Source organism: Dendrobium catenatum, unplaced genomic scaffold (genome assembly GCF_001605985.2).
Source record: "Dendrobium catenatum unplaced genomic scaffold, ASM160598v2 fragScaff_scaffold_926, whole genome shotgun sequence".
In the NCBI taxonomy this organism is placed as follows: domain Eukaryota; kingdom Viridiplantae; phylum Streptophyta; class Magnoliopsida; order Asparagales; family Orchidaceae; genus Dendrobium; species Dendrobium catenatum.
The window spans coordinates 324,233-351,322 of NW_021319388.1; the positions used below are offsets into that span (position 1 = coordinate 324,233).

At 34.2% G+C, this 27,090-nt stretch overlaps 1 protein-coding gene across 2 annotated transcripts; it reads left to right on the forward strand.

The window, feature by feature from the left end:
- LOC110100519 (E3 ubiquitin-protein ligase BOI) lies at positions 1-25,405 on the forward strand. 2 transcript variants are annotated; one of them, XM_020828047.2, is made up of 6 exons: positions 2-161; positions 264-357; positions 1,221-1,333; positions 15,079-15,413; positions 23,438-23,991; positions 25,083-25,405. In XM_020828047.2, exons 2-5 carry the CDS (start codon positions 332-334, stop codon positions 23,987-23,989), a joined length of 1,026 nt encoding a protein of 341 aa, XP_020683706.1. In that variant the 5' UTR covers positions 2-161; positions 264-331; the 3' UTR covers positions 23,990-23,991; positions 25,083-25,405. The 2 variants fall into 2 exon arrangements, with proteins under 2 accessions (XP_028553255.1, XP_020683706.1); XM_028697422.1 differs by lacking the exon at positions 25,083-25,405 and having other exon boundaries at positions 1-161; positions 23,438-23,997.
- Positions 25,406-27,090: the final 1,685 nt, after the last annotated feature.

Genomic DNA, 27,090 nt, shown 5'->3' on the forward strand with positions numbered 1-27,090 from the left:
AAGCTGTGTGGCAGTGTAGTAATTAAAGGCTGTTAGAAGCAATATTCGAAGGGGGAAAAAATTAAAAAAACGGAAAAAGAGGAAGTGGGGAGAGGGGAAGAGGAAAAGGGGTGAGGCTGGGAAGGAACCCCGGGGCTTCTTCGCTCGGACGGAATCGAGAGGTTAGTTTGGAAATTACGTGTTGGGTGCTTTCATGAGGAGATTGATCATTTTTGATGACTTGTTCTTAGTTTTGGTTTGGAAATTTGGGGATTTTGGTGCAGGGAATGCTGCCGGGTTTCTCTAGGTGGGATAGAATGTATATTATGTGATCAATGCGACGGATCGAGGCATGGATTGCAAGGCATCAGCTGTCAGGTATCGTTTGCTTCTGCGCCGCCTTCTCTCTCTCCGCCCTTTCTCTCTCATGTTCATCTTAATCGGTGGCAGATTTTGGTATCATCGCGCAGATTGCCTGATTCTTTCTTTCTTTCTTTCTTTTTTTCTTTTTTTACTTCCTGTTGTTTTCTTGTTTTAGTGCTCTCCCTGAGCAAAAATTTTGATGCGAGGATAATTAGTATTTGATAATATGCTTTTTAATATCTGTACATATTTTATCTAAGAGTAATAATATTTGATTATATATAGTTTTGTATTTTCAACTCCTTCGCCTCTCCATAAGTTGGATTTCGTAGTTTGTTTGTCTGTTTGTTTTTTTTTTTTTATGGCTGCAGTTATCTCGTTCATTTTTGCGACGATCTGTTGTATTTTTTAGATTGTTCAGGGGGTGTTTGGGCTGACTCAAAATTTGTTGTGTGGTTCTTTAAGAATACCAGTGAATGTATTTCTGGTGAGTAGGGCTTTGAGTTTAAATCTAAAAGAATGAAGGCATTTTTTCGTGATATATACTGAAATTTCATAATCGGATGCGTTTCCCATTATTATTTTGGTTTTCATATTGCTAATTTCTTTTTATGTTTTCATGCTGGTATTTCTGCAGTTTGGTTAAGTTGTCATTAGTTTGCTTTCTGATTCATGCGAAGCAAATATGTGATCAAGGACTTGGTTTATGTGACCTGTTTCCCTGTTTATCCATGTTACTGTCGTTGGTATTGGTTTCGGTTTGTTGTTTTGTTACATGTTATGGATTATAATAAACTAAGATCCAAAATCAACTTCACTAATTGTTCTATGTAGTTCGTTGAATGGTTCTTTTATTTATATGGAAGAAGTCTTTGCAGGAAAATGTTTGGAGGAAGTGATGCCAAACCAATATTTCCAGCTGCCTGGGAGGAGAGCCAGGTTCACTACACTGCAAATAATGCAACCACACAACTACAATTGTTCGAAAATTGTAAGTTGCAACTTTTTTTAAGTGAGCGTATTGCTTACTTATGAAACAATCCTACTTATCATGGCAGTTGCCCATTTTTGGTTTGCCCATTTTTGGTTTAGATTCACACGGCACAATCCCAAAGTTTGATGTATATTGAACAAATACATTATTCCCTGAATGTATCTATGGATTTATAGTATGCCCAACAGGCAGCGGCCAGGAGTAATTTAGCTGGTATTTAACAATATGTATTGAAGTTTCCTATACCATGTGATGAAAAGAATTTATTTTTCGTGTTTTTCAGTTTTTATTCTCTTTTCAAGTTCGATCTGTTTATAATTGGTAAATAGAGCAATAAATTGTTCTTGTGCTTGAACTTTTCTCTATAGCTTAACATGTAATTTTATGTATGCACACAATTGGAATTTTGCGAGGAGAAAGCAATTATGTGGATGTTTCTTTACATTGTTTCGTTTTTGTGCTCAAAGAACTATTTCAAGAGATGAGCATTGCCTTGCTATTTTGGGTGGTTGGGAGCGAGTATTGGGTCCTATACATTGACAATCTTGTATTCTTATTTGTTAAGCAATCCTAAGTTTAAAGACTTATGAAGATTAACCTATGCCTAAGTATACTTCCCATAAGAACTCAACTAAGTAGGTGGTCTTAAAGAATTCAGAAAAATGGTCAAGCTATGTAGTAGCACAATCAAGCTATTTATTATCTTCATTGTGTAAGGTAATGTTTGAGTTGTGAAGCTAGAAACCAAGCTAGCAACTAGTGTAGCAACTAGTGTCTGTGAGCATCTCATGCATAACAACAAACAGATGGGCAATTTTGGTGTTTGTTTGATGACATTGGGTAGAGATTTTTGATATGTTTTGATGTTCTTGTTTATTACCTCTATTATATGGTCTTATATTTATTAAACCTTATTAGAAGGTCTTCCTATTTAGTGACGAGAGATTTAGAACTTTTCTTTATGATGAGTGGGTGTACTTAGGTTTAGGAAAGAGTATTTCTTTTACCCATAATTTGGGCACTTGTGTGGCTTCTAAATAGTTGATCAATTCATCTCCCTCATCTCCCATGGATCTAGCTGATTGTTGAACCACAAATCATGATACATTTCAGTGTGCTTGATCTTTTTGTTATTTTCTTTACATGTTCATTAAATTTTTGCCTAGTATGCGCTTCTATAAAAAAAAGTATGTTGCAACATTTGATATTTATGAACTTTTAGTTTTTAACAATTGTTATTACAGCCGAAGGAAAGATTTAGTGAAAACAATATATGATATCATGAAGTTTGATGGTTGCAAAAAATATTTCTTTCTGAAGAACCAATATATATTGTATGCTAGTCTAGCAATGACTTGTAAATGCTCTTTTAGGGCATTTAAAGATCCTTGAGAATATAAATGAAAAGGAAAATGCGATGGATTAAGGGCTATTTTAATGGTTTAATTATGTTTGGCGGATGAGGTATTTATGTTGATCTTGGAGTAAACAAATAGCATGGGCTTGTTGCTAAAATTTAAGTCGTATATACCAAGATATGCCACCCTCTAACTGCACCCTCTATCCAAACTAAAGATTTAGGTGCTTCACATGAATGGAAGCATGCCGATCAAGTCACGTTTGAATGAATGTATTTTCATAGGGATTTGACCAATATTATGTAATGGTTTGTGATGAGGATCAAGTTTTGTTACTCCTGTGCTCTTTTACTTCTCATAAGCATTTTCTTGACACATGTTGCATGGTAGATATATCATTAGCTTACAGCCCGAAGATTTTATTTTGTTTTTTTCTAAATTTGTGATTGCTAATCTTAGGATTGTAAGAGATGATAAGCCGGTGAATGATTATTAGTTATTTTGACTGAGCATGGAGTATGTAGGTTGTATGGAATGTACAAAGATGTTGCTTGGTTTTCTCATGAAGAGTAACGACATTAATAGTTTTGTGATAGGATGAGCCTAAGGAGAATGCACTTTTTTTCTTGGTGGGCTTTGGGATGGGTTTGTTGATGGCCAGGATTAGCTTATGGTGGAACGTTGAGTTAGTCAAGACGTGGCTACTCGGAGGGAATTATTTTGTGTATGTTGTGGAAGAGAGTTGGGAATACATTCTCAGGTTTGGTAATGTTTGGAAGGAATTGTTGATGCTAGTGGATGGCTTGGAAGTGGGGCTTGAGGGAAGCTTGGAAAAGCTAAACTTGAGCAGACTTGTTTTAAGGGTTTATGTGAGAATGGGGAAGGAAAATGTAGAATAGCTATGAGGGGTTATGGGATGGTTTTAGAGTTGTGGGAAGCATAGGGTGGTGGGTAGGATTGAGTGGAAGTGTTAAAACTGAGATTGGGAGGGATGCCCAGGATAGCCCTTTAAACAAAATATGGTCACTATGAATTTCTCATTATGCTATTCAAATTGATGATTGCTCCAGCAACATTGATGGATTTGAATAGCCTGTCCCAACTTTACCTCAATCAATTTATCATAATTTAGACATGTCGTAGTTTACTTATGATAAATTTTACAGAATTATTTTCTCATCTTTCAAATTACACCATCTTACACTAGGAAATTATTTCTTTTTATCATTTTTAAATAACTTATGATATTTTAGATTTATAACTATCACTCTATGTTGTATGATCGATTTTTTTTTCCAGAATCACTTTACAATCCTTGCAATAAGATTTTTCTTTCCTTATAAGTATAAAAAAGTTTATTTATGATTTGATGACTCCACTTTTGAAACTAATTAAGTTCTGGTATTGTTTCTTAAAGTTTGTATTTGTAAGATATTAGGCTATTGCAAAATCATATATAGCTTATCCCATTATATTTCTATCTTCTACTTGATATCCATCATGACTCCTCTCATAACTCACCCTAGTAAAACTTGTATATCCCTTTTAGTCACCTTTAATGAATATTCTTTCATGTGTACGTTGTGATAGTTAGTCTGTCTCTTCCTAAATTTTATTTTAATGCTATCTTCTAATCTAACAGGAGCATAAGCACTAACCACATATATAATATTTTCATTGATAATTCACTTATCAGAAATTACCCTATCTGTGAAAAATTTTTATCTTTTAATTGTCTATCTAAAACTACCCCTACTCTGTTTCTACTGTGAACCTTTCCAACATGCAATAACTTGTGCTTTTCTCAATATCCTTGGATTTTTTTCTCTTTCCATTTAACTTCTAGCACACAAACAATATATGTTCTTCTAATAACTGCCTCCACCAATTTTATTATTTTTTATGTGGAGTCCACAAATTCTGTGGCAAATTCAATATTAATTTTAGACCTAGCCAACCCTTTACGGGTGATGTTCTAGCCATTTCTTCACTACTCGCCCAAATTAGGTTAGGAGTTGTCAATTTTTTGTGGCAAATTTAATATTAGTTTTAGACCTTGCTAATCCTTTCCCGGTGACGATGTACTAGCCAATTCCTGACTACTCACCAAAATTAGATTAGGTTATAGTATTTCACTTTTGTATAAGGCCCTAGCACTAGCAAAATGCAAGTTCGAATATAATTGTTTTTGACATACGTTGTACAGTTAGTTGTTAACTTTTCATTTGGGATTGGAACTGACAATATAAGTATCCCAATAATACTAGTTGTGTAGCGATAGGAAAAATTTAATTAGCTGCATGTTACTTAATTTTAATAAGATTGAGGTTTGTTCAAAACTAAAGCTGACTATAGCAGTGAAATTTCAGAGAATACTGAAGCCTCAAACCTTGTCCGCAAGCTGAAAGTCTTGACTGTTTCAAAGTGACTGCTTTGAAATGTAATCCAACTTTATTTAAGGAACTTTTTATCAATAAAGTTTTTTCTGTTCATAATTCTAAGTGCAATCAGCAGGGTTTTTGTAGTTTGGACCTTCATCTTGAGTTTGATAATAGTTAAATGCTATACATTTTGAGATCTAATAAGGTTGTCTCCATCCAAATATTTTTTACCTTTATTAAATTATATGCTTCCTTGCATAATTCTTCAAGCGCACACATCAAACCTATGATTCTTATTTACATGTTGCTTATATTTAATCAAGAAACCCGTATACATTGTAGCTTGATCTGCATTTATTATACCCCAATTTTACACAAGAAGATAATCCTATGCAATGCACGGGACAGTCAAAATATTATTATTCTAACTTTTTAAGAAATTGCCAAAATAAAATTTTATATAATTAATTTTTAAAAATATTTTTTGTATGCTCTTATTTTATGACTTTATTCTTTTATGATATAAATGATGATAATGGATACTCTAAATTAAATGAATAAAATTGATAAATAACTGTATAATTATAATAATTTGACTTGTTGCATTTGAAGGTTAAAATCATGAAATAATTAAATTAACCTTCAAATGCAACAACTTAATTAAATTAAAAATTTAAATAATAATTTTGTCTGTTGTTTTTGAAGGTGCATTAGCTTGATTTCAATATCAATTTTATTAATCTTAATCCAATTCTTCATTTTCATCATTTATAATGCATGTGATTATGTTTTTATTTTTTAATCTTTTGACAAACTTTTGATAATCTCAATATGGTACTTCAACAAATTTATCAACTTATTTTTCTGAATTCGATTATGCATTATCATCATTTGAATAATGTAATTACCTTCTTGTTGCCACTTAATATGATCTGTACGTTATATTATATTAGGCCTCAATGAAAGATTAGTAATCTCTTAATTTTTTTCAAAACTTTATATAAAAGAATAAATATTCTTAAACTAATCGGTTGATACTCATTCTAAAATGGAGCAAACTTCTTATTTTAGATTTTAAAAAATGATTGGTCTTCTCTTTTATTGTGACTCTCTCTCTCTCTCTCTCTCTCTCTCTCTGTATTTTATGAATCGATAGATTTGGTTTGCCCTTCTTAAATAAGAAATACATTTCTCCCACTAAATGATGAATAAAATAAAAAAATTTATTTTAGGCAAGGCTATTATAAAATGGAGCTTTCTTGTTGATTTGGATTTTGTGAGGGAATTTTCTTACAATGTGACCTGGAGAAATTAATAAGGGATTTTAACAAATCATATATTGTTGTCATTTGACTGTTTCTCTTTTCCGAGTCTTTCTGATCCTTCTATCTAGAGATGAAATAAATGGCAATCATTCTTGACACATTAAAGTAAGCTTTAGAGTAAGGTTTTGTCCCACCCCCTCAAAAAGAAATGGGTTTTTAATGCCCTGAGAGGGTCACAGATGGAAGGAGGGAACAGTGATTTGCAGACTTTTCACTCAAGGTGAGAATTAGGTTTTGTTAATGGGAGAGAGGAAGGAAAGGGAGAGTGAGAGACTCTTGAATATGTCCACTAGTGCTGATGATATGATAAAGTGGGATAAACAAACTCAGGGAGAAGATACTCGTGAATATGCACACCAAATGAGAGACTTCAGAGCACAGTGACTGATAGACTTCACACTCAAAGGTATGAACAATGTTTTGTTGATCAAATAACTTAGTTTATATTTTTGAATAGTTTCTGCTGTTATCAATTAGATGAGAGCTGCGAGAGATAAAGCTTTTTAAATATATGGTCTAAGACTTATAATGGTCATTACAAACATAAACCTTACAGGCTTCACTTGCAATGAATGTGAGACAGTGAGACAGATTTTGTGGCGTGGAGACAGATTTTGTGAAATTGGAATGTTGAACTATATGGTTTGGCCTTCTAACGTAGTGATTGTCAATATAGTAAATTTATTAAATGTATGATGTTTTGTTTTGCTTTTGATTAATTTTTGTGTGCATGTGCACATGTGCAGATGTGGGAGGGTGCGGGGAGATTTGATGGCATAATGATCTGGTGTGTTGAGTATAATTGTAATGTCTTACTCAGCCACCCCTGAAAATTTTGGCAGCATAACGACTATTACCGTTGCAACATTAACAATTTACTTCAATCAAATATTACATATGCATAATTCTCAAACGGTTAATAATCAAAATGGCATCTCTAAGTTCTATATCCAATAACTATGCCATTTTTCTACCAAACATAACTACGAGCTAACCATACAGCTTATTGAAATCCATGATTGCATTCGTCTCATAAGGCTTCTAGTCACATGTACAGATTATACAACATTATACATCTTGGTTTACATAGCGACAACCACATCTAAATAGGATACTAAACATAGTAACTCACTTGATTATTATATTTGGCTTACTCAATCATTAACCATGGCCTCGTTAAGTTATCTGAAACGTAATAAACATTCTAAAAATGATATTATAGGCATCTTATCCCTTAGTACAATCCAAAGTGCAAATTGTCTTATGCACTTCTGTTGGCATGTTATGCATGTGAGTCATCTTATATTACTAATCCTAAAATAAGTCTATCTCCATATATTCTATGTAAGCATGGTATCACATATAAACATGAAATAGCTTTTAAGGTGTGGTATAACATTTAATGCTGTAGTCATTTAATTCCTTTCAGTTCAGCATGTCATTTATATCATTTCATAAATAACGTAGTATCAATACAACTAAGTATGAAAGATATAAAACATAACATATCATGTCATTCTTGATTGTTTGATATATCATTAATCATTTTATTCATGGCCTAGTATAATGATGCAAATAAAAAAATTAGATTGCATAGTACCAAGATTTCCTTTCACTAAAACTTAAACAACACAAATCAACTTCAAATATAAAACACAACACTGCTTTCAAATTTCAAAAGTTTTGAGAACAAGGATACAATTGGAAGGGTACTTGTGGAGAGAAGAAGTAGATTAGAAACCGAGGCGAATTATAAGAAGAGAGGAGGTAGAAGAGGATAGCTCGCAAGCTATTCGAAACCAACAGGTTTCACATTCCAAAAATTCAATACTAATCTCCCTTAAAATAGCAGCAAACAGTCCCATTAAATAGGGAAAAGGAAGCCAAACAGCCCCCAGAAGTGCCACCCAAGCATCCAATCAAAACAGGGAAAAAGACCCAAAGAACAAGGCATGTCCAGCCCAGGAACCGAGCAGCCAAGCATCCCAACAGCCTGCCTTGGAACCAAACATCCAGGAAACCCAACAAACACCAAGGGAAAGGCACAACCAGCCCAGAAACCGAGCAGCCAAGCATCCCAACATCCAAGAAAACCATCAGCCAAGACGTCCAAACACCAAGCAGCCAAGGATAAATGGGCCAAGACTAATAGAAGAAAAAACAGCCCACCAATAAATACCCAAAGAACCAAATTGAACTTTTTTTGCCTACATCAATTCTCCCTTGATGGAGAAATCTCATCTCTTGATGAGATAGATTCGGAACTTCCAACTTGAGCAGATTGCGCCTTATCTAAATTCTTAGTCAAAGTAGCGTATTTCTTTTTGATCATCTCCTTTTCTCAATTAAACTCAGCTAGAAGTTGAAGCTTCTTAGCTTTATATATTTCTGCACATAAATATAGATGTCTTCGAATTTTGAGAAGCTCGATTTGTAGAGGATTAGACGAACATGCATGAGGTGGAAACCATTTCGTTGTTGGCAATTTATCCTCTAGAATCCAAGGCATAATTGGTTGACTTTCTTCTTCAGATTTATCTTTCTCATAATTTTTATGGCTTTCCTCTTGTTGATTGTTTTGACTATCCATTTTTGCTTTTTATATTTAAAAAGAAAGGAAGACTAACAACAACTTAATTCTCTGATACCAATTGATGCAAATAAAAAAAATTAGATGGCATAGTACCAAGATTTCCTTTCACTAAAACTTAAACGACACAAATCAACTTCAAATATAAAACACAACATTACTTTCAAATTTCAGAAGTTTTGAGAAGAAGGATGCAATTGGAAGGGTACTTGTGGAGAGAAGAAGTAGATTATAAATTGAGACGAATTATAAGAAGAGAGGAGGTAGAAGAGGATAGCTCGCAAGCTATTCAAAACCCACAGGTTTCACATTCCAAAATTCAACATTAATCTCCCTTAAAGTAGTAGCAAACAATCCCCTTAAATAGGAAAAAAAAAAGCCAAACAGCCTCCCATAAGTGCCACCCAAGCATCCAATCAAAACAGGGAAAAAACCCCAAAGAACAAGGCATGACCATCCCAAGAACCTGAGCAGCCAAGCATCCCAACAGCCATCCCAGGAACCAAACAGCCAGGAAACCCAACAGACACCAAGGGAAAGGTACGACCAGCCTAGGAACCGAGCAGCCAAGCATCCCAACTGCCAAGAAAACCATCAGTTGAGACCTCCAAACAACAAACAATCAAGGATAAATGGGCCAAGCCTAATAGAAGAAAAAAACAGCCCCCAATAAATGCCCAAAGAACCAAATTGAAAATTTTTTGCCTGCATCATATAGCATCACATCACCACTTCAACTTTTTTGGAATTTACAACATACCAAAGTTCATCGGGTAGTAAGTTGTCACCTTAGTTCGTGGGAGGCCTTCAAGTCAGTTTGTAAATACCTGTGAACCTAGCTTAAGCCTTTCATTTCATATTAGTTGTGCACTAATGTTGATGGCGTGCCATAATTCATTCGGTTTATGGCCTCCACCTCAAAAATGGGAAGTCTTCCTCAATTCTTAGGGTCACCACTCAGATTCTTAGGGTCTTTCTCAATTCTTAGGGTCGCCACTCAGACTTGAGCTTAACAATGATTACAAACATGACTGATCTTCTATTTTTCTAATCAAACATGACTGATCTTCTATTTTTCTAATCATACACTCAAGAGCATGCAATACATTAATTAAAATACTATAGCATGTTCATGATCATCTTTCAGATGTTACAAGTAGATATTCTCATGATCTTTGCTTATCATCATTTAGCATGGTTTCTCACAACTTTCATATCCTGACATGGGTCTTACAGCATAAAAATGTAGGAAAAGCTAACCCTTCCCTTCACCTCCTCTGTGTAAGAAAAAAATTAGTACGAGTCCTTTTTTGAGTTAGATTATTTTTATTTTACCCATATTTTTCCTGATAAAGACTTAAAGTTTATTTAGATTTGGGTCTCAAACTTCTTCTAGGTATAAGCCCCCATATTTAAATAATCCTCTTAATCACTAAAGTGCACTCTCAATAAGGAGGTTGTCTAGGCTTAGTTTGGTAGGTCGATGTGGATTTAAATAAGTGGAAAATGGATGGTTGGATGGATGGAGGTAGACACTGATCAAGATTTTATGGTTTCATTATTCTGGGTGTAGTAATGAACCTGCTGTCAATGTTAGAGAGCTATAAGCCATCATATCTTGGTAGCCTATTTAGCAACTATTAGTTAAAAAAACATTGGTTACTTCATCACAGGTATCCTGAACATACTAGCTTGGAAATGTATTTATGTCAAAGATGTGCTTCAAGGTTAGTGTTGACTTGTTAAGCGCTAAAGGTCTAGTTATACCAATTCATTGAATAGTTTCAAGGCATATAGTATGGTCATTTGTGATTCAGAAGTATTAGTTATGATTGATAATAGTTCAAAGTTAGGTATGATATATCAATTCTTTATGAATTTCAGCGTGATTCAAAAAAGCATAAATGAAACATGGGATTTTTGGCTTTTGCGGTTTTAATTGCTGGACTCTTTAGCATGATGCCCAAGTTAAGGTTAGATTGGGGCTTATTTTTATTGGAAGGCCCAAGATTTGAATTGGAAGGTTTGTTGGCTTTATGCCTGCCAAAATTAATTGGGATGGGGCTTACAGTAGTAGGAAAGCCCAATATTTTATTTAATGTGTTTGTTGGCTTTGTATTGACCCAAATAATGGGGATATGGCTTATGTTGATAGGAAGGCCGACTATGCTGCAATTAGTTTTTTTTTTTGTTTTTGCTTGATGCTTGAAATTAACTTATTTTGAAATATGGAATTTATTGCTCTAGTTGCGAACTTCATAGAAGGTTGGGGTTTATTATCCTGGCTTTTGACTTGCATTCATGTGAAATTCATGATTTAGATATTGAAGTCATCTCAATAATGGGTCATAAGACCTCATCCGGTGGCCAATGTGATTTGATTGTTTAAATTGGTCATAATTCACTTTTTTATGTAGTGCATATTTTAACTAGTGTATTGAGATGATTCATCATAATCATGAGATCAACTGGGAGTCAATGAGGTCAAACTTCAGTATTTGTCTTATTTATTTGATCAACTAGGTTGACATTATTTTTTTAAATATAATTTTATTATTAGAAAATGACATTAGTACAATATGAACAAGTAATAATAATTTTTCAGAGAAAAAGAAAAATATGTGAGACAAATTAAAGATGGCATGGTCATAACTTGAAAAACCACTCCTTTTGATAGCCTTGCTTGAAGCCTACTGAAAATGGTAGATTGGTATATTTTTTCTTAATTGTAAGTTAAATATATAACATTTTATCTACTAGAGCTTCATCCCTTAAAATGCTCTCATCAGAATCAAGAGAATACCATGGATTATGTTTGTTTCTGCCTTCTTCACCAATAGAAGGGAGATGAGAAACTTTCAAAGTATGGGGGTCAATATCCATAATATTATTTGAATGTGAAGTCGATAATATATTTTGCATGACTAGCTGGGCCGCATCTAATGGAAAACAAATTAGTTCTTAATATGAATGGAAACCTGAACTAAAGGACGATCAACCACCATGGGAGAGGGATCTGATCATTTGAGTCTACCTCTTGTGCTTGAATGTTTTATTTTCTTATATCCGGATGAGCCTTGAAGCATTCAGAATAATTGTCGTCAAATATCTGGCAAAGGAACAATTGTGGGGGATCCTATCAAATTCAAGATTCTAATAGTAACTACAAGGGAATATACCAATCCATATCTTCTTTTGAAGTTGAGAAGTAATGTTCATTTCTATCTTGAATTTGGTCTTTGATAGCTTTGAAAGATGAACGGGAGCAACATCCACTTGCAAATGTTTACCAAAAAAGAATCTAAAAAGTAAGCGGATTGATTAAAATAATAGAAATTTAACCTAGAAAATCCATTCAAATAATGGTGATAGATGGTTGCATGATAGTGTCAAAATGGAGAGACCACTTTTGCAATTGCATTAGATAGACATTGGCATAGTAGGTACGATGAAAAAACTGTCTGATGTAATATGCTTCTAAAGAGAAAGTCATAATGATAAGATGATGATCAATAAAACCTATTGAATATTCAACGACCAACTGTAAATCTGTCATGAAAGAATAACATACAGGTTGAGACAACTCAATGAGAATTTGTCAGCGATAGAGAAAGAAAATGGTCGAGTAAGCTTAGTTATTTTAGCATTAGAGAAAATGCAAGTATATAAGCTTGCTTACGTAAAGGTGGATATGAGGTTTGATGAAAAATAATGGGAACTTCGAAGGAGATTGATCATGAACATGGTAACCCACCCAACATAGTTGTAAAAGAATGAGAGGTGTGAACAGGGAAGAGCCCCAGAGATGATTGAATCGACTGGAACAAGAGGTCCTGGTGGTGGTTGAATAGCATGAGCCAACTACTGAAACCTAGGACATGCCGAGGGAGACGATTGAGCAGGATTTGGCAACAAGGAGGGAAAGAAGAGCAACATAGCTCAATGAGGTGAGAACATGAGCAAAATGGATCTAAAAGGAGTAAAACTAAATGCTATCAGGAGGGAAAGTGGAGGATGGTGAGTGAAAAGAAGAGTTGGGTTGAAGCCCTAGATGACTCAACAACTACAATCCAAGCCATATGCCCAAAGATCAGGAAGTGTTGGCATGTGCCTTGCAAGGGCGGCTAGAGAGGGCGAACCCTACGCGAATCATGGGATGGTGAAGAACTATGCGGTGATGATGCAAATGCATGTAGAAAAAGACCTGTAGAGAAATAAGTCAACAATTGTAGAGCTTAGCCTATAGCATAGGGATGCGAGGGCCAGTGCCCCATGCATGCGAGCATTGGGATGTTGGAGCAGAGGTGGAGGAAGGAGAAATCACTTTCTAATTGAATGCCCATGTAGGTTGAATTTATGTTTTGAAGACAAGGTTGAAGTGGTTTTAGGATCATTTGGGTTACCTAGAAGCTTATTGTAGCCCTATAGATGTAAGGTTAATACTATTTGAGATGTAAGTTTAGTATCATTTGACATTATGCAAGCTTATTATAACCCTATAGATGTAAGTTTTGTTTCATTTGCTAAAATTGAGTATGTTGGCATGCTTGTTGACGTAATAGCTCAATCATCAATATTCCAATACATAATTGGTGTTTATGCATTGTTTATAGATGTTAGTATGGTACATATAATGGTGCTTTGGTCCTTAGTTATATTTAAGATCATATTGATGCTTTGGCACACTATATTGGGTGAATATATATATATATATATATATATAGACAAGTTATCATGTCATTCATTTATTATTGTTTGTCATTTTTAATATGATATTACATTAATATATATACACAATATAAAAAAAATGTATTGGCGTGTCCGCGCCGTACCCGTGTCCTATATTTTCAAAAAAAGTCGTGTCCCGTGTCCGTGTCGCCGTGTCCGTGTCCGTGCAACATAGGTCGATGGTAAACTGCTAGTAAGAAATTCTTTGAACTTTCAAACATCCATTACCATGCAGTAGAAAACTTAGGCTTCGTTTGAGACGGTTTTCTTACTTCTTCTTAAAGCAACTTTTTAGTTTAAAAATTAAAATTTTTATATTAAAAAGCTGCTTTAAGAAGCAGTAAGAAAGTCATCCCAAACAAAACTTTAGAAGCACTTCTCTATGTTTGCGAGAGGTACCTGTTAGAATATAGCCTATAGATAAACTCTATAGAAGCAGTAAGAAATTCGTCCCAACAAAACTTTAGAAGCACTTCTCCGGGTTTGATAGAGATACCTGTTAGAATATAGCCTACAGATAAACTCTTGCAGATGGTCAGTGGCTCCTTGAAAATGATAGGATAAACCTATAGGTTTTGAGCGTGCAAGTTTCTTCTCCTTACAAACCTGGCCTATGATTTCTCAACATAGTATACGTTTTCTTATGTCCCTGTGCTGCCATTTCAATCGAGAAAGTGCTTTTCTTTTGATTCATTAAAAATATATGAAGGAGCATTCACATGCATTATTTTGTATGTATTTTCCTCTGACACATCATTTGCCGTGACCTATCATGCCTAATATTTTTTAAATGATTAGGTTCTTTTAAAATCTTATAAAGTATTCTTCTCCATATACAATATCTTTTGTATATTCCATGTTTTGAAACACAACTAGGTTTCCTTTTAATTCATATTTCTTTATTTATTGTTTGCTATCCTTGTAAGAGCACGCTGAATTTTTTTGCTATCCTCATGATCCACAAACTATAGAAGCCAAGCCTTTTTGAAGAAACCTGGATCTTATACAATAACATGTGCATTACTTTGGTAACTTCAGACCCTTCGTTGTTGTATTACGCTGTAAGTGCTAAACATGTGTGCACTTGCAAATGGGAAGTATTTGAACCATTGTGTAGTATAAATCTTTTGTTTTTCCTGCCCGGTTCTTTGATATTTGAGATTTTTGCATAAAGGAATATTCCTGCTTGATAGAGCTAGTTATTGAATCAAATATCTTTGTGCAGTCTTTTTAATACCTTTTCCTTATGCGTTTAATTCAGGTGTTACATTTATTTTTTAACAAATTGCCAACTGTCTGGCTGATTGAAAAATATGTCATTTATTAAAAAAAGCATATTACTGCTTCAAATTATTTGCAGTTCCTGCTGCTTGTCACGTTGATGCTGTGAATTATACTTTGAACCAACCTAACAAAAGAAGCAGAGATGCAGATGTTATCGGAATGCCTCACAAGCTTCAGATTTCCTTAAATAATTTTTGCCAAGATGATGTTGATTGTACAGCCAGCATTCCGAATCCAAACCCTGTGTCAACTGGGCTGAGGCTTTCCTATGATGATGATGAACACAATTCATCTATCTCGTCTGGTAGTGGGAACATATCTTCTCTTCCAGTTATCATGTGTTTGGATGATAACCTTAGGAATGAGTTTGACCGCCAAAAGGAGGAATTTGATAATTACATCAGAATCCAGGTATTGGCTTTCTCATATGATTTTTTCCTTGCTTTTGCTTATTCCTTTCTCTTTTCTGAATACAAAGTAATAACACTGAAAATATCATAATAACACATTAAGATTTATGTAATGACTACTATAGTTGCATTCATGAGAGACGTGAGAGAAACTGAACCACCATCAAAAAGCTGTATAAGTGTACAAATAAAAAGGTTGAAGAAAATGCTCTTTCCCAAATTCAAATACACTTTAATCACAAAGAGAAGTCTCAAATATCTTAACTTAAACAAATTATAAAATCTTCTAATATCTTGTAGAAATGCTAGGATCATGCACAAAGAGAGGGAGAGTAAATTTAGAGATTTTGTCATATCAGAAGATCTCTTCTCGAGCAATCAAAGATGGCACCACAAAAGTTCTCTCTTCTTTCAAATCTTATAATATTGCTTAGAAATATAAGGATCATATAGAGAGAGTCAAGGAGAGGAAATTTAGAAATGTAAGTAATATTATATCTCTTCTTGATTAGTCGAGGATGGCACCACCCAAGTTTCTCTTCTTTCTTTCAATTTTTTTTTGTTTTTTTTGTTTTTCTATTATTTGCAACAGACTACAACGCTCCATTAAATCCCTATTCCCATTTTCCTAATTATATTTGTAGGAATTTAACTGGTGGAAATTTAAATTTATTTCAAAATTTGACATGAAGTTAGTTTAAAAAAAAAAATCAATCCAATTTTTAAAATATAATTTGACCTAAAATTATCAAGTTTGAATTTCGTATTTTTTCTTGTAGTATTATTAAGGTAATATCAAGAGCCCATTGCTCCCTCCTATAATATGGCATCATAGTTTGGATTTTCTTATTGACTCCTTTCCTTATTGAGCTGTTTAAACTTCAAAACCTTAAAAAGGGTTGGTCATTGTGCAACTAGGCAAAGCTCAAGTGGCGCCAGACTCATCATTTGCAAGAGATCTTTGAAGCATATGCATATATATATTGCACACCAAAATGTATCTATTCAAAACAATTCTGCACCTGCCATTGAATTTTCTATCCCTCAAGTAGTAGTATTCTCACTGTGACTGTGGTAATTGTACATCTTGGCACAGACAACTTGTGTATTATGCGATTGATTATCATAATTGTCTCCAATAATCTCCTTAACGTGTTTCCTTATTTGATCTGGATCTTGAATGACAGCCTCAAAGGCAAACTATTTTTTTCTTTTCCAAGTTAGGTGCTTCAACACCGATGTTGGTGAACTAAAATAACTGTTAATTCTGTGTGGAATCTAATTAATTAATCAGGTTTTATTATTACCTCAGATCTCAATTTAGTTTGTTGAGCTCGCTGGGGGATTACAGGGGTCCTCCCCTTGGGTTTTGGTGCAAAGCACTCGAAAAATGTTTTCCTTACAGCACCACAGTGTTGTGAGCCCTACCTTCCAGCGTTGTGCACCCGAGTGCCTCGGCGCTCCATAGTTTGCTTGGAGAAAAATAGAGAGAGTTAGCACTATAATGCTCTAGACCCCAGTGCTGCAGTGCTCCAAACCCTGGTATTGTAGTGCTGTCACGCAGATTGGAGATAGAGAATTGAGCGTTGCGACGCTCCAAACTGGCACAGTGGCGTTACAAGACAGGCTTATAGTTTTTCGTTCTCGTTTTTTATGAGGGTTGTATACCTTGGCAGTTTATGTCAGGTTTTATCGTTGTTTGTTTGTGAAAATGGTGCAAGGATGAAGAGAGACAAGGCGAAAGCGAGAGAAAATATAAATCTATACTATTTCTCCCAAATTTTTATGGTGAATTTCTTGGTGTGGTGTGCCTCCATGATTTTTCCTCGAAACCTATACTATTTCTACCAAATTTTCATAATATATCTCTTGGTGTGGTGTGGTCTCGTGTTTTTTTTCTCAGTTTTAGGTTTTTCTACTTTAAATTATTGTGTTCTTTCCTTTCCGTTGCATTTTTATTTCTTGTTGTTTTCATTATGTGGTTTCACTTCCCCCAACAACTGGTATCAGAAGCCACATTTTTTAGAGTAATGGCTGCTGAAACAAGATACAAGTTTGTTAAGTTCAACGGTTCAAACTTTTGCATTATGGAGAATGTAAATTTAAAATTTGTTGTACCAGAAGTTGTGTTTTTCATTAAAAGGAATCACTAAAAAACCGGATTCGATGACTATTGAGGAGTGGCAGGTTATTGACCAAACAACCTTAGGTTTGATTCGACATTCACTTTTCATTTGTTGCATTCAACACGATAAATGAGAAGACTACAGTCAAAACACAATAAATGAGAATACTTAAGTCAATGTCATGGCTATACTGACTAAGATGCATGAGAAGTCGTTGGCTGTAAATAAAGTATTCTTGATGAAGTTATTCATTATGAAGATGTTCATAATTAAACAACTCTTCAATGGCAGAGCATATGAATAGTCTGAACAATATGATTAGTTAATTGTGTTTAATTAGCATCAAATTTGATGATGAGGTGAGAGTGTTGTTGTAATCTTCATTGTCAGATAGCTGGGATGGACTGATTACTACTGTGAGTAACTCTATAGGGAGTTCAAAGTTGAATTTGAGGATATTGTGGGGTTGGTGCTTAATGAAGAGGTTCGTAGACAGACGAACATTGAGTATGAATGTTGAAGCATGAGGAAGAGGTTTAGATAGAAATCCCAGTAGAGGAAGATCTAAATCCAACAGAGGAAAGTTTACTTCTGGTAGAGTAAAAGTTGTTTGTTAGAAGTTTGAAAACAATGATCACTTGAAGAATGATTATACTGTTCCAAAGAAGGCTATCGGTGGAGATCAAGATAAATCACTTTACAAATGTATTTGCAGAAGAGTTTGAGTTAGATTTTCTAATGTTGTGTCTGGATAATTCTGCATCTTGGGTTATAAATTTATGTGCTACATTTCATTCAAGTCTTAACAATGAGGCATTCAAGAACTACACTCAAGGTGATTTGGAAAAAGTGTATTTAGGAGACAACAAGCTTTGTAGCATTGTAGGACAAAGAGATGATATCAAAATGACAGATGGTTCAACTTGGAGACTCTAAGATGTTAAACATGTTCTTTGTCTGAAGAGGAATTTAGTTTCTGTGAGTCAGCTTGCAAACTCAGGCTATGTGATATCATTCACAAGAGATTTGTGGAAGGTGACAAAAAGCTATGGTTATAGCTCATGGCAGTATTGAAGGCATCCTGTATGTTATCAACAAGAGATAATATTTTATTGGAATAATTGATTCAGATATTGATGGAGGTCTTTGACATGGAAGGCTTGGTAATGTGAGTAAAAAAGGTAGACATTCAATTCTTACTACAAGAAAACTTCCTGGTTTAAAATCTATAAATTTAGATTTTATGAAGATTGTATATATGACAATCAACAAAGGTTGAGCTTTAAAAAAATTAGTCCAAAAGTAAAGTCAAAAAGCTGGAGTTAGTACATATTGATGTATGGGATCTTGCACTAGTTTCTTCTATAGAAGGTCTCTCTATTTTATCACTTTTATTGATAATCATAGCAAAAAGTGTTGGTGTAGTCTTAGAACAAAGGTCAGATGTGTTTGATGTTTTCAAGAAGTGGAGGTCATGGTTGAGAATAATACAGGTTTAAAGCTGAAATGTTTCAGATCAGATAATAGTGGTGAGTATTGTGATAAGAAGCTCAAGAAGTATTATGTCTTGAATGAGATTATACATGAATTTACTATTCTAATAACACCACAACAGAATGGTATTGCAAAGCACATGAATAGAAATATCACTGAGGGTGACAGGTGCATGAGGTTGCATACAGGTCTATCCAAATAATTATGGGCAGAGTCAGCGAATACTGCTGCTAGTATGATCAATTGTGATCCTTCAGTTTCCCTGCATAAGAGTTACATGAGGATGTCTGAAGTGACAAGGAGGCAAGTTTATCTCACCTCAAAATTTTTGGTTCATCCTATGTTCATATTAATGCAAGATATAGGAGTAAGCTTGATCTAAAATCTATTATGTGTACATTCATTGGATATGGCTCAGATGAATTTTTCTATAAATTTTGAGAATAAATTTTGAGATTATTAGAATTAGAAATTCATTAGGAGTAGAGATGTTAAATTCAATGAAAATGAAATGTATAAGGATAGAACTGAGATTCCTTTAGATTCTTTTAAATATGTTGAGATTGAGGATGATAATGATGATCAAGAAGATAAAGTTGAAGAAGCATAGAGAGTTCCTCAGATACCTATTGAAGTCAGGAGATCCAGCAGAATCTAAAAAACAGCATAGAGGTATTCTCTTTCCTTATATTACTGGAGTGCTATGATGAGACTGATTAAGTTGATCACTTGAGGTGAATTAGACTTGGTAGTTGACAGAGCTACTAGGTGGCAAAAAAACACTACATAATAAATGTATTTATAAGTTGAAAGAAGAACCCGATAGTAATAAGTGCTAAAAGGCCAGACTTGTAGTTAAAATTTTTGTAGTATAAGGAAGGAGTTGACTACATTGAAATTTTTTTACTTAAGTGGAGAAGATGACTACATTCAAAGTTGTGCCGAGTATAGTAGCGGTGAAGTATTTACATCTATATTAGATGAATGTAAAGACAATATTTCTTCATGGTGACCTTGAAGAAGAGTTATACATGATGCAATCTCAGGATATGTGGTCACAGGTAAAGAAGATCAGGTGTGTAGGCTTAAAATAGCTTATATGGGCTAAAGCTGACACCAAAGGCAATAGTACAGAAGATTTAATAGGTTTATGTCAGATAATGAGTACATAAAATGCCAGGTATATCATTGTTATTTCTTTACATATTTTGATAATTATTATATCATTCTGTTGTTGTATGTGGATGACATGCTAATTGCTAGGTTAAATATTAATAAGATAAGATGTTTGAAGAAGCAATTATCACAGGAGTTTGAAATGAAAGATTTGGGTACAATAAAGAAAATTCTCAGTATGAGAATCAGTAGGGATATAAGTGTAGGTATATTGAAGTTGTTCCAAGATGAGTATGTTGAAAAGGTGTTGCAGTGATTCAATATGAGTTAGTCAAAACTAATTTGCAATCCATTGGATAGTCATTTTGAGTTATATAAGAAACAATCACCTAAATCTGAAGTAGAACAAGAACATAATAAAATAAAATAAAAATATTAGTTTATTTCTCGATATTTTAAATAAAACATGAATGTGCAATATCTTCACTTATTAAGTCATTCTTGTTATCTTAATTTACTTCCTAAAGATGCAAATCATCCTGTTAGTGGCGGAGCCAGGAATTCTCTTTTGTGGGGGAATAAATTATATATTTTTTCAAATAATCTCTCTCAAATTTTTATCCAAATTTGAGGCCAAGGTAGTTAAAAAAAATTGTTGATAATTATTATTTTAAAAAGATAAAATATAAGATGAAAAAATATATATAAATTGTAATGTTTACTTGTTATATTCTAGAAAAGTTTAATAGTTACTTCAATATCAATATAATTAAATATTTCTTTCTCAATGTTATGGCTAAAACATCATTCATACACTAATGCCTAATCATATTTCATAGCTAACTTTTTATAGTAATCACAACAAAAAATATTTATTTCAACTTATAATATCATAATATCAATACAATCAAATATTTATTTTAAACCAAATTCTAAAGTTGTTATTTTATCATAATAAAATTTTGATTATAATATCCCAATATAATTTATTTTTATATAAAAACTAGTGCTATAAAAAGATGATTAAAAGATAAAAGTCATAATTTAACTATGATTTTATTTTAATAAATAATAATATAACTATATAAATAATAAAAAATGTCATTTTCTGTGTGTGGGTGTGTCGGTGTGTGTGGTGGGGGGCGGTTAATTATTGTATCCCAAACTTTTGATAAGCGGAAATACTAAACTAATTTTGAGGAACTTATACTTTGCAATAATTTTGACAAGGCAAAGCTCACAACTTATGTATTGTGAAGTTTGAAATTTTATTTTGTTAAAAAAAACTTTAAGTCTCTGGATGTTGAAGCTCATCATGATTGATCCCGGTCGCTCGTAGCAGTAGGGGTCTCTGGATGTCAAAGCGCGCTGTCTTTGAATGTCGAATCGCGCTGTCTTGCTCTCAGCGTGTTTCGCTCGCAGCAGCATGCAACTTTGGATGTCGAATAGAAGCATGCCATTTCACTCGAAGCGCGTCTCGCTCGCAGCACGTCGCCTTGCTCGTAGCTGCAAGTCTTCCCCCTCTCACAGTTTGGTCACCAGTTTCGTCTTAGGAGATTATAGCGGGAAGGCGAGCAAATAAGAAGTATTTTTACTTAAATATCCTTAAAGAAGCAAAGCCTTGCTGCTTCTTCTGTCAATTTAAATTGCAAATTTAACAGAGGAGCAAATTAGATATTTTTTAATAGTTGAGGGACTAAATTGGGGCAATGTGAAACCCAATGATTAAATTGAGCAAATTAGATATTTTTACTAAACCCTTAGAAGGCTGGACGAGGCCATTCATTCATAATGTCGGGTCAAACTTAAATAAATTCGTCAATATACCGAAAAACATCCTAGCACACCAAAAATCATGTTGTCATATTAATGATTTCTAAAGGCATGAACAAATATAGTTTTCCATATAGTGGACATATATTGCCTTTGAGTTGTCTATTATGCTAAATGCTTCTAAATCATAACTAGACATGTTTTACACCTTTGAATTACTCAATTCTAATTTGCAAGATCATAAGAAAATCATGTCCTTAGCATGATGTTGCCCCCATCCTTAGGGGAACACCTTGGATGATGTAGTTTATGGTTGCTAATAACAAATGCAACTGCAATAATCAAGTCTTACTAAATCTAGACTAAAGTCTAGCTTGTTGCTTCAGTATGAATGATCCTAACAAGCTGCCTGACCTATGTCTATAGTTACAACAAACGACTCTTTACTCAAGTTTGCGTAAAACAACTCCTTGGCTGTTTGAATGGGGCCCACCTGACAGAACCCTAAACAATGGAATGGGTTCTTGAGTTTTATCATCCATCATCAAACCCATTTTTCCTCCTGTGAGCCCATAGTGTAGTGGGATTTCTATGCGATTGCCATTACGGAAAGCAAATTCCCCTAGTATGAAGAGCTAAATATCCTCATTCAAGAGTCTTTTTCTGGTAGGGAGGGGTCATTGATTATAGTATGTCTCTATCAGGAATTCTTGAATCCCAAGTCTAAATAAATGCAAATTGATATTTGTGGAAATTTCAATTAATCTCATGATGAATTTCTAAGTTCACAATTTTGGGAGTTCAGGAACTATTCGAAGTGATCGAAGATGGAGTTGCTTGCCACTAGCATTATAGAAGCAGTGAAGTAACCAAAGAGTTTACGATTGATTTATGGAGATGCTTGAAAATATGTTAAAGATGAGATACCTTGGTGTTTTTTCCTCTCTTTTTTTTTTTTTTTTGGTGTATGTTGATTGTAGATGACAGTTTTTTGATTTGATGAACATTGTTAGAAGATACGAAACAACCCATCCAAAATTTAACTCCATGTTAATACATAAGAATCAAGAAAATTATGTATTTCAATACATTATGTGCTTGTGTTTTTCTTATTTTGTGTGTTCATTTGTATTCAACTTTGGTGAGTGAAGTGAAATGCGAAGCATTACATACATTAAGATGCGATCCATGTGAATTAAATAAATCATTTTAAATGTATGTTTATTTTGTGTGGGATCTATTATAATCTTGAATGCTTAGAAAGAAAAAAAATGATAGATCAAAATTAGCATTGGTTATAAATTTTATATAAAGGCCTCAATAAAAGTGAACATCTCATCTGAGAAAAATGACTCATAATATAGACCCCAAATAATTGAGATAATGCTGACGATGATGACCATTAAGCATGGACATTTCCTTAATTTCCATGAATTGAATTCAAACATGTCTTCTATTCTCCAAACCTTACACTACCCCATCTTTTCTCATCAACTGAAATTTAAATATTGAACAGGAAGCACAGATCATGAAAGGTGTCAAGGAGATGAAGCAGAGACACACGGTTTCATTTCTGAATGCCATTGAGAGAGGGGTAGGAAAGAAGCTTCAGGAGAAGGAACTTGAGATTGAGAACATGAACAGGAAGAATAGGGAGCTTGTCGAGCGAATTAAGAACACGGCCATGGAAGCACAGTCCTGGCAGCGCAGAGCTCAATACAATGAGTCCATGGTGCGAATGCTGCAAAGCAATCTTAAACAAGCCTTGGCTCAGGGTGCTGCTGCTGCAGATCAAGGCAAGGAAGGTTGTGGGGACAGTGAAGTTGATGATGCAGCCTCTTCTTTTAATCCTAACCCTGTTCTTGGGGGCAGCTGCTACCTTCAAACTGCTAGCAAAGGACTAAGTCGTGAGCAGATGACCTGCAAGTCATGTAAGGCCAAGGAGATCTCAATGCTGCTGATACCATGTAGACATCTTTGCCTGTGCGTGGACTGTGCTGGTTACACCAATGTCTGTCCTATTTGCCACTGTGCAAACTCCTCCAGTGTCCAGGTTTTCATGACATAAAGGTTGCTCTCAACCTGAAATTTTTTATTATAGGAAAATATTTGAGGAATTTACATGCATACTGCTGAATTCTTATTTCTCTCTGCTACACCTAAAGTTCCATTTTTATTAATATAACATTCTAATCTCTAAATAATATTAAAATACCACTAACATCACTTATATAAGGTGAAATACATCTTCTCACGCATATGTCCCGATATCATTTGGACTTTGGGATGCTATATACCTAAATATAACATTTTAGGTGTTAGTTATCTAATTATCTATGTTGCACCGATACACCTATTTATGAAGGCATGTTGTATCCAATACACCGATAACGAATACACGTCCGATACGGCATTGATACGTGTTGGATACGTCTTTGCCGTATCCAATAAAAATACTATTTAATTTCAAAAGGACACGCGTATCCAAAAAAAGACCCGTTGTATTTACTTCTGTGGCTGCGAGTGAGATCATCTCATTGCTGAGATGGATTTGTGTCTCTTGATGATATGTGAATATTAGAAATTGCTAATCTTTCATCTGATGAGCCTGAATTAGAAGGCATGTTTTTTATTGAAGATGATATAGAAGTTCAAAGACAAACAATTGAAGAAGCAAATCATATCATTCTTTCTATTGAATAGTTGAAACTTCATTTGCTAGACAATTTATGTTTATGCTTTTGTTGTTGTACTAGACATTTAATGCTTACTTTTATTTTGATACGCTGCAAATGATGTTATTTTCATTTTTTTTGTAATTTCAAATATTATGCTTTGATTGTTTTCTTAATTTTTATATATAATTTATAAATTATAATGTCGTGTCCGCACCAACCCTTTCTTGTATTTTAAAGAATTGACGTGTCCCGTATCCGTATCATGTCGTATCCGTATCGCTATATCCATATCGGTGCAACATAGCTAATTATGTACAAGTTCAATTGTCGGTATGTAAATCCCCCAATATATTTTGGCTCGCCAACTCATAATAGCACAAAAGAAGACTCTAGGATTTGTGCCATCCATCTTGTAGAATTCTTTTTGGCTATTTTCGTGCATATGATTTTACGTACCTTTATGTAGTTTTTCATCTTGTATAGGTTGCTGGAAAACTGGGATTGCCACTGATTTTCATTTGAGCGGAATGAAGGTTTTGGAGCAGAAGTAAATTAATGAGCTGAAGGTATGTGAGCTTGATCTAAGCAAACTAGTTGTGTGCCATTGTTATCGTTATAATATGAATGTATTAATGCAGAATTACAAAATTGACGGATGCTGTAAAAGTGTAAAGTTGTGACCATTAAATAGTTAATTACGGACTAAATGATGTTTCATGACATGGCTCTCTGTTCTGTATTTCGAATTTCAATCATATGAATCGTGATGTAAACGGTTATGTTATGTTAGTGTTCTTTTTCTTTTATATATCTGCATTTTGTGATCTGGTGGTGGAAGTTCTAAAACCCTTAGGTGCTACACTTTGGCAGCATACAGTACCGCTTGTTGAAGGGATTTAGGTTTTGTTTGGGATGGCTTTTTAATTATAATTTTTTTAGTACAATTATTTTTTCTTTTAAAAGTTGATTTAAGCAATTAAAAATAGTTCCAAACGAACCCTTAATCCAAAATCACGATGTAAGGGCATCTCCAACCGAAAATCTCATTTTTCACTCCAAAATGCAGTGAAACAAAAAACTGTCGTGATTCATCTCCAATCGAATGCCATTTTGCTCTCTGACCGTCGTTCTCTTCTTTCGCGTCTTTCTTCCGCAAGTTCGGTAGAGATCAAAAAATGGCGCCCCGATCAAATGGCGGAGGAAAAGGCATCCGGTTGGCCTCCATTTGGTTGTTTGCCGAACGGTTGGAGATGGTCTAAGCTTCAAGAGATGAGGTAAAATTGTTTTGATTTGAAGAATTGATTTATAAGTATGAAATGTTATTGTACCATTAAAATTATTTTATCAGGTAAAATTAGAATATCAATCAATAAAAAGGAAGTAGATCAATTATATTTACAGGTCGTCCAATGGAGTGTATTGGATTTTGTCTATATTTACATAGTGAGGGGCTATGATCATTGGCTTGATATTTAAGAGAGCTCATTATTTGAAGAATATCAAAGCTTCAAACCACCACCATCAGACTATGGCCTCCCGACTACGGTGATGATGTCTTCTAATCATCGCTGAGTAAGTTTGGTTCCCTAACCACTACGACAAACTATTATTCCCCAACCTGTCGCCAGATTTTGGTCCTCCAATCATCTTTTTGCGAGTAAGGTTCTTCAACTACTATCATCCGACTATAATCTCTAACTGACCATTGTCACATGTCTATAATCTTTTGACCACCATTACACAACTACAGTCTCCCGAGCACTATCATTTGTCTATAATCCTCTAAATATCATTGGCTAACTATGGCCCTATAACTACTATCGTCCGAATACAATGCCCCAACGATTTTTTTTTTTTACCATTGTCACCCGAATATGATCCTTTGATCACTGTCGCATGGTCCTTTGATTATGTCACCTAATTCCAGCGTCATCTGACTATGGTCCTCTAGCCATCATCACTCGACTATGGTCTTCTGACCACTATTCATTGACTACAGTCTAACCACCATCACTCAACTATGACCCTATGATTAGCTTTATTCGATTATGATCCTTTGTCTACTATCGCTTGACTACAATTCTTTGACTACCTCACCTAGATATGATCTCCTAACTATCGTCACCCAACTTTAATATTCTCACTAAATCAATGCATGTTAGCTTATTCATATATCATTAATAATGACGATGACCTATGTCATCACTATAAGACTGATGCATGACATCAATATCACCATTGATGCTCGCTGACTTTGTCACATACTATTATAGATAATGTTAACTCAAGCCATTATATTTAAAGTTAATACACATCATCATCACAAGGGCCAACACCTTCCCACTTGATCATCACCAACATCAATATACGCCATTGTTTATAAGATCGATACATGTAATATTAATTTTGACTCCAAATGTCAACACCAAGAGTTATATTTGAATTCTTAACCTCTTATCTCCTCTCTTCAAAGAAGTTCAATTGAATAAAT

Coding starts and splice junctions, on each gene's coding strand:
- LOC110100519 (XM_028697422.1), top strand. CDS start 332: ATGGATTGCAAGGCATCAGCTGTCAG. Junction 1,334..15,078: donor ACTACAATTGTTCGAAAATT/GTAAGTTGCAAC, acceptor AATTATTTGCAG/TTCCTGCTGCTTGTCACGTT. Junction 15,414..23,437: donor ATAATTACATCAGAATCCAG/GTATTGGCTTTC, acceptor AATATTGAACAG/GAAGCACAGATCATGAAAGG.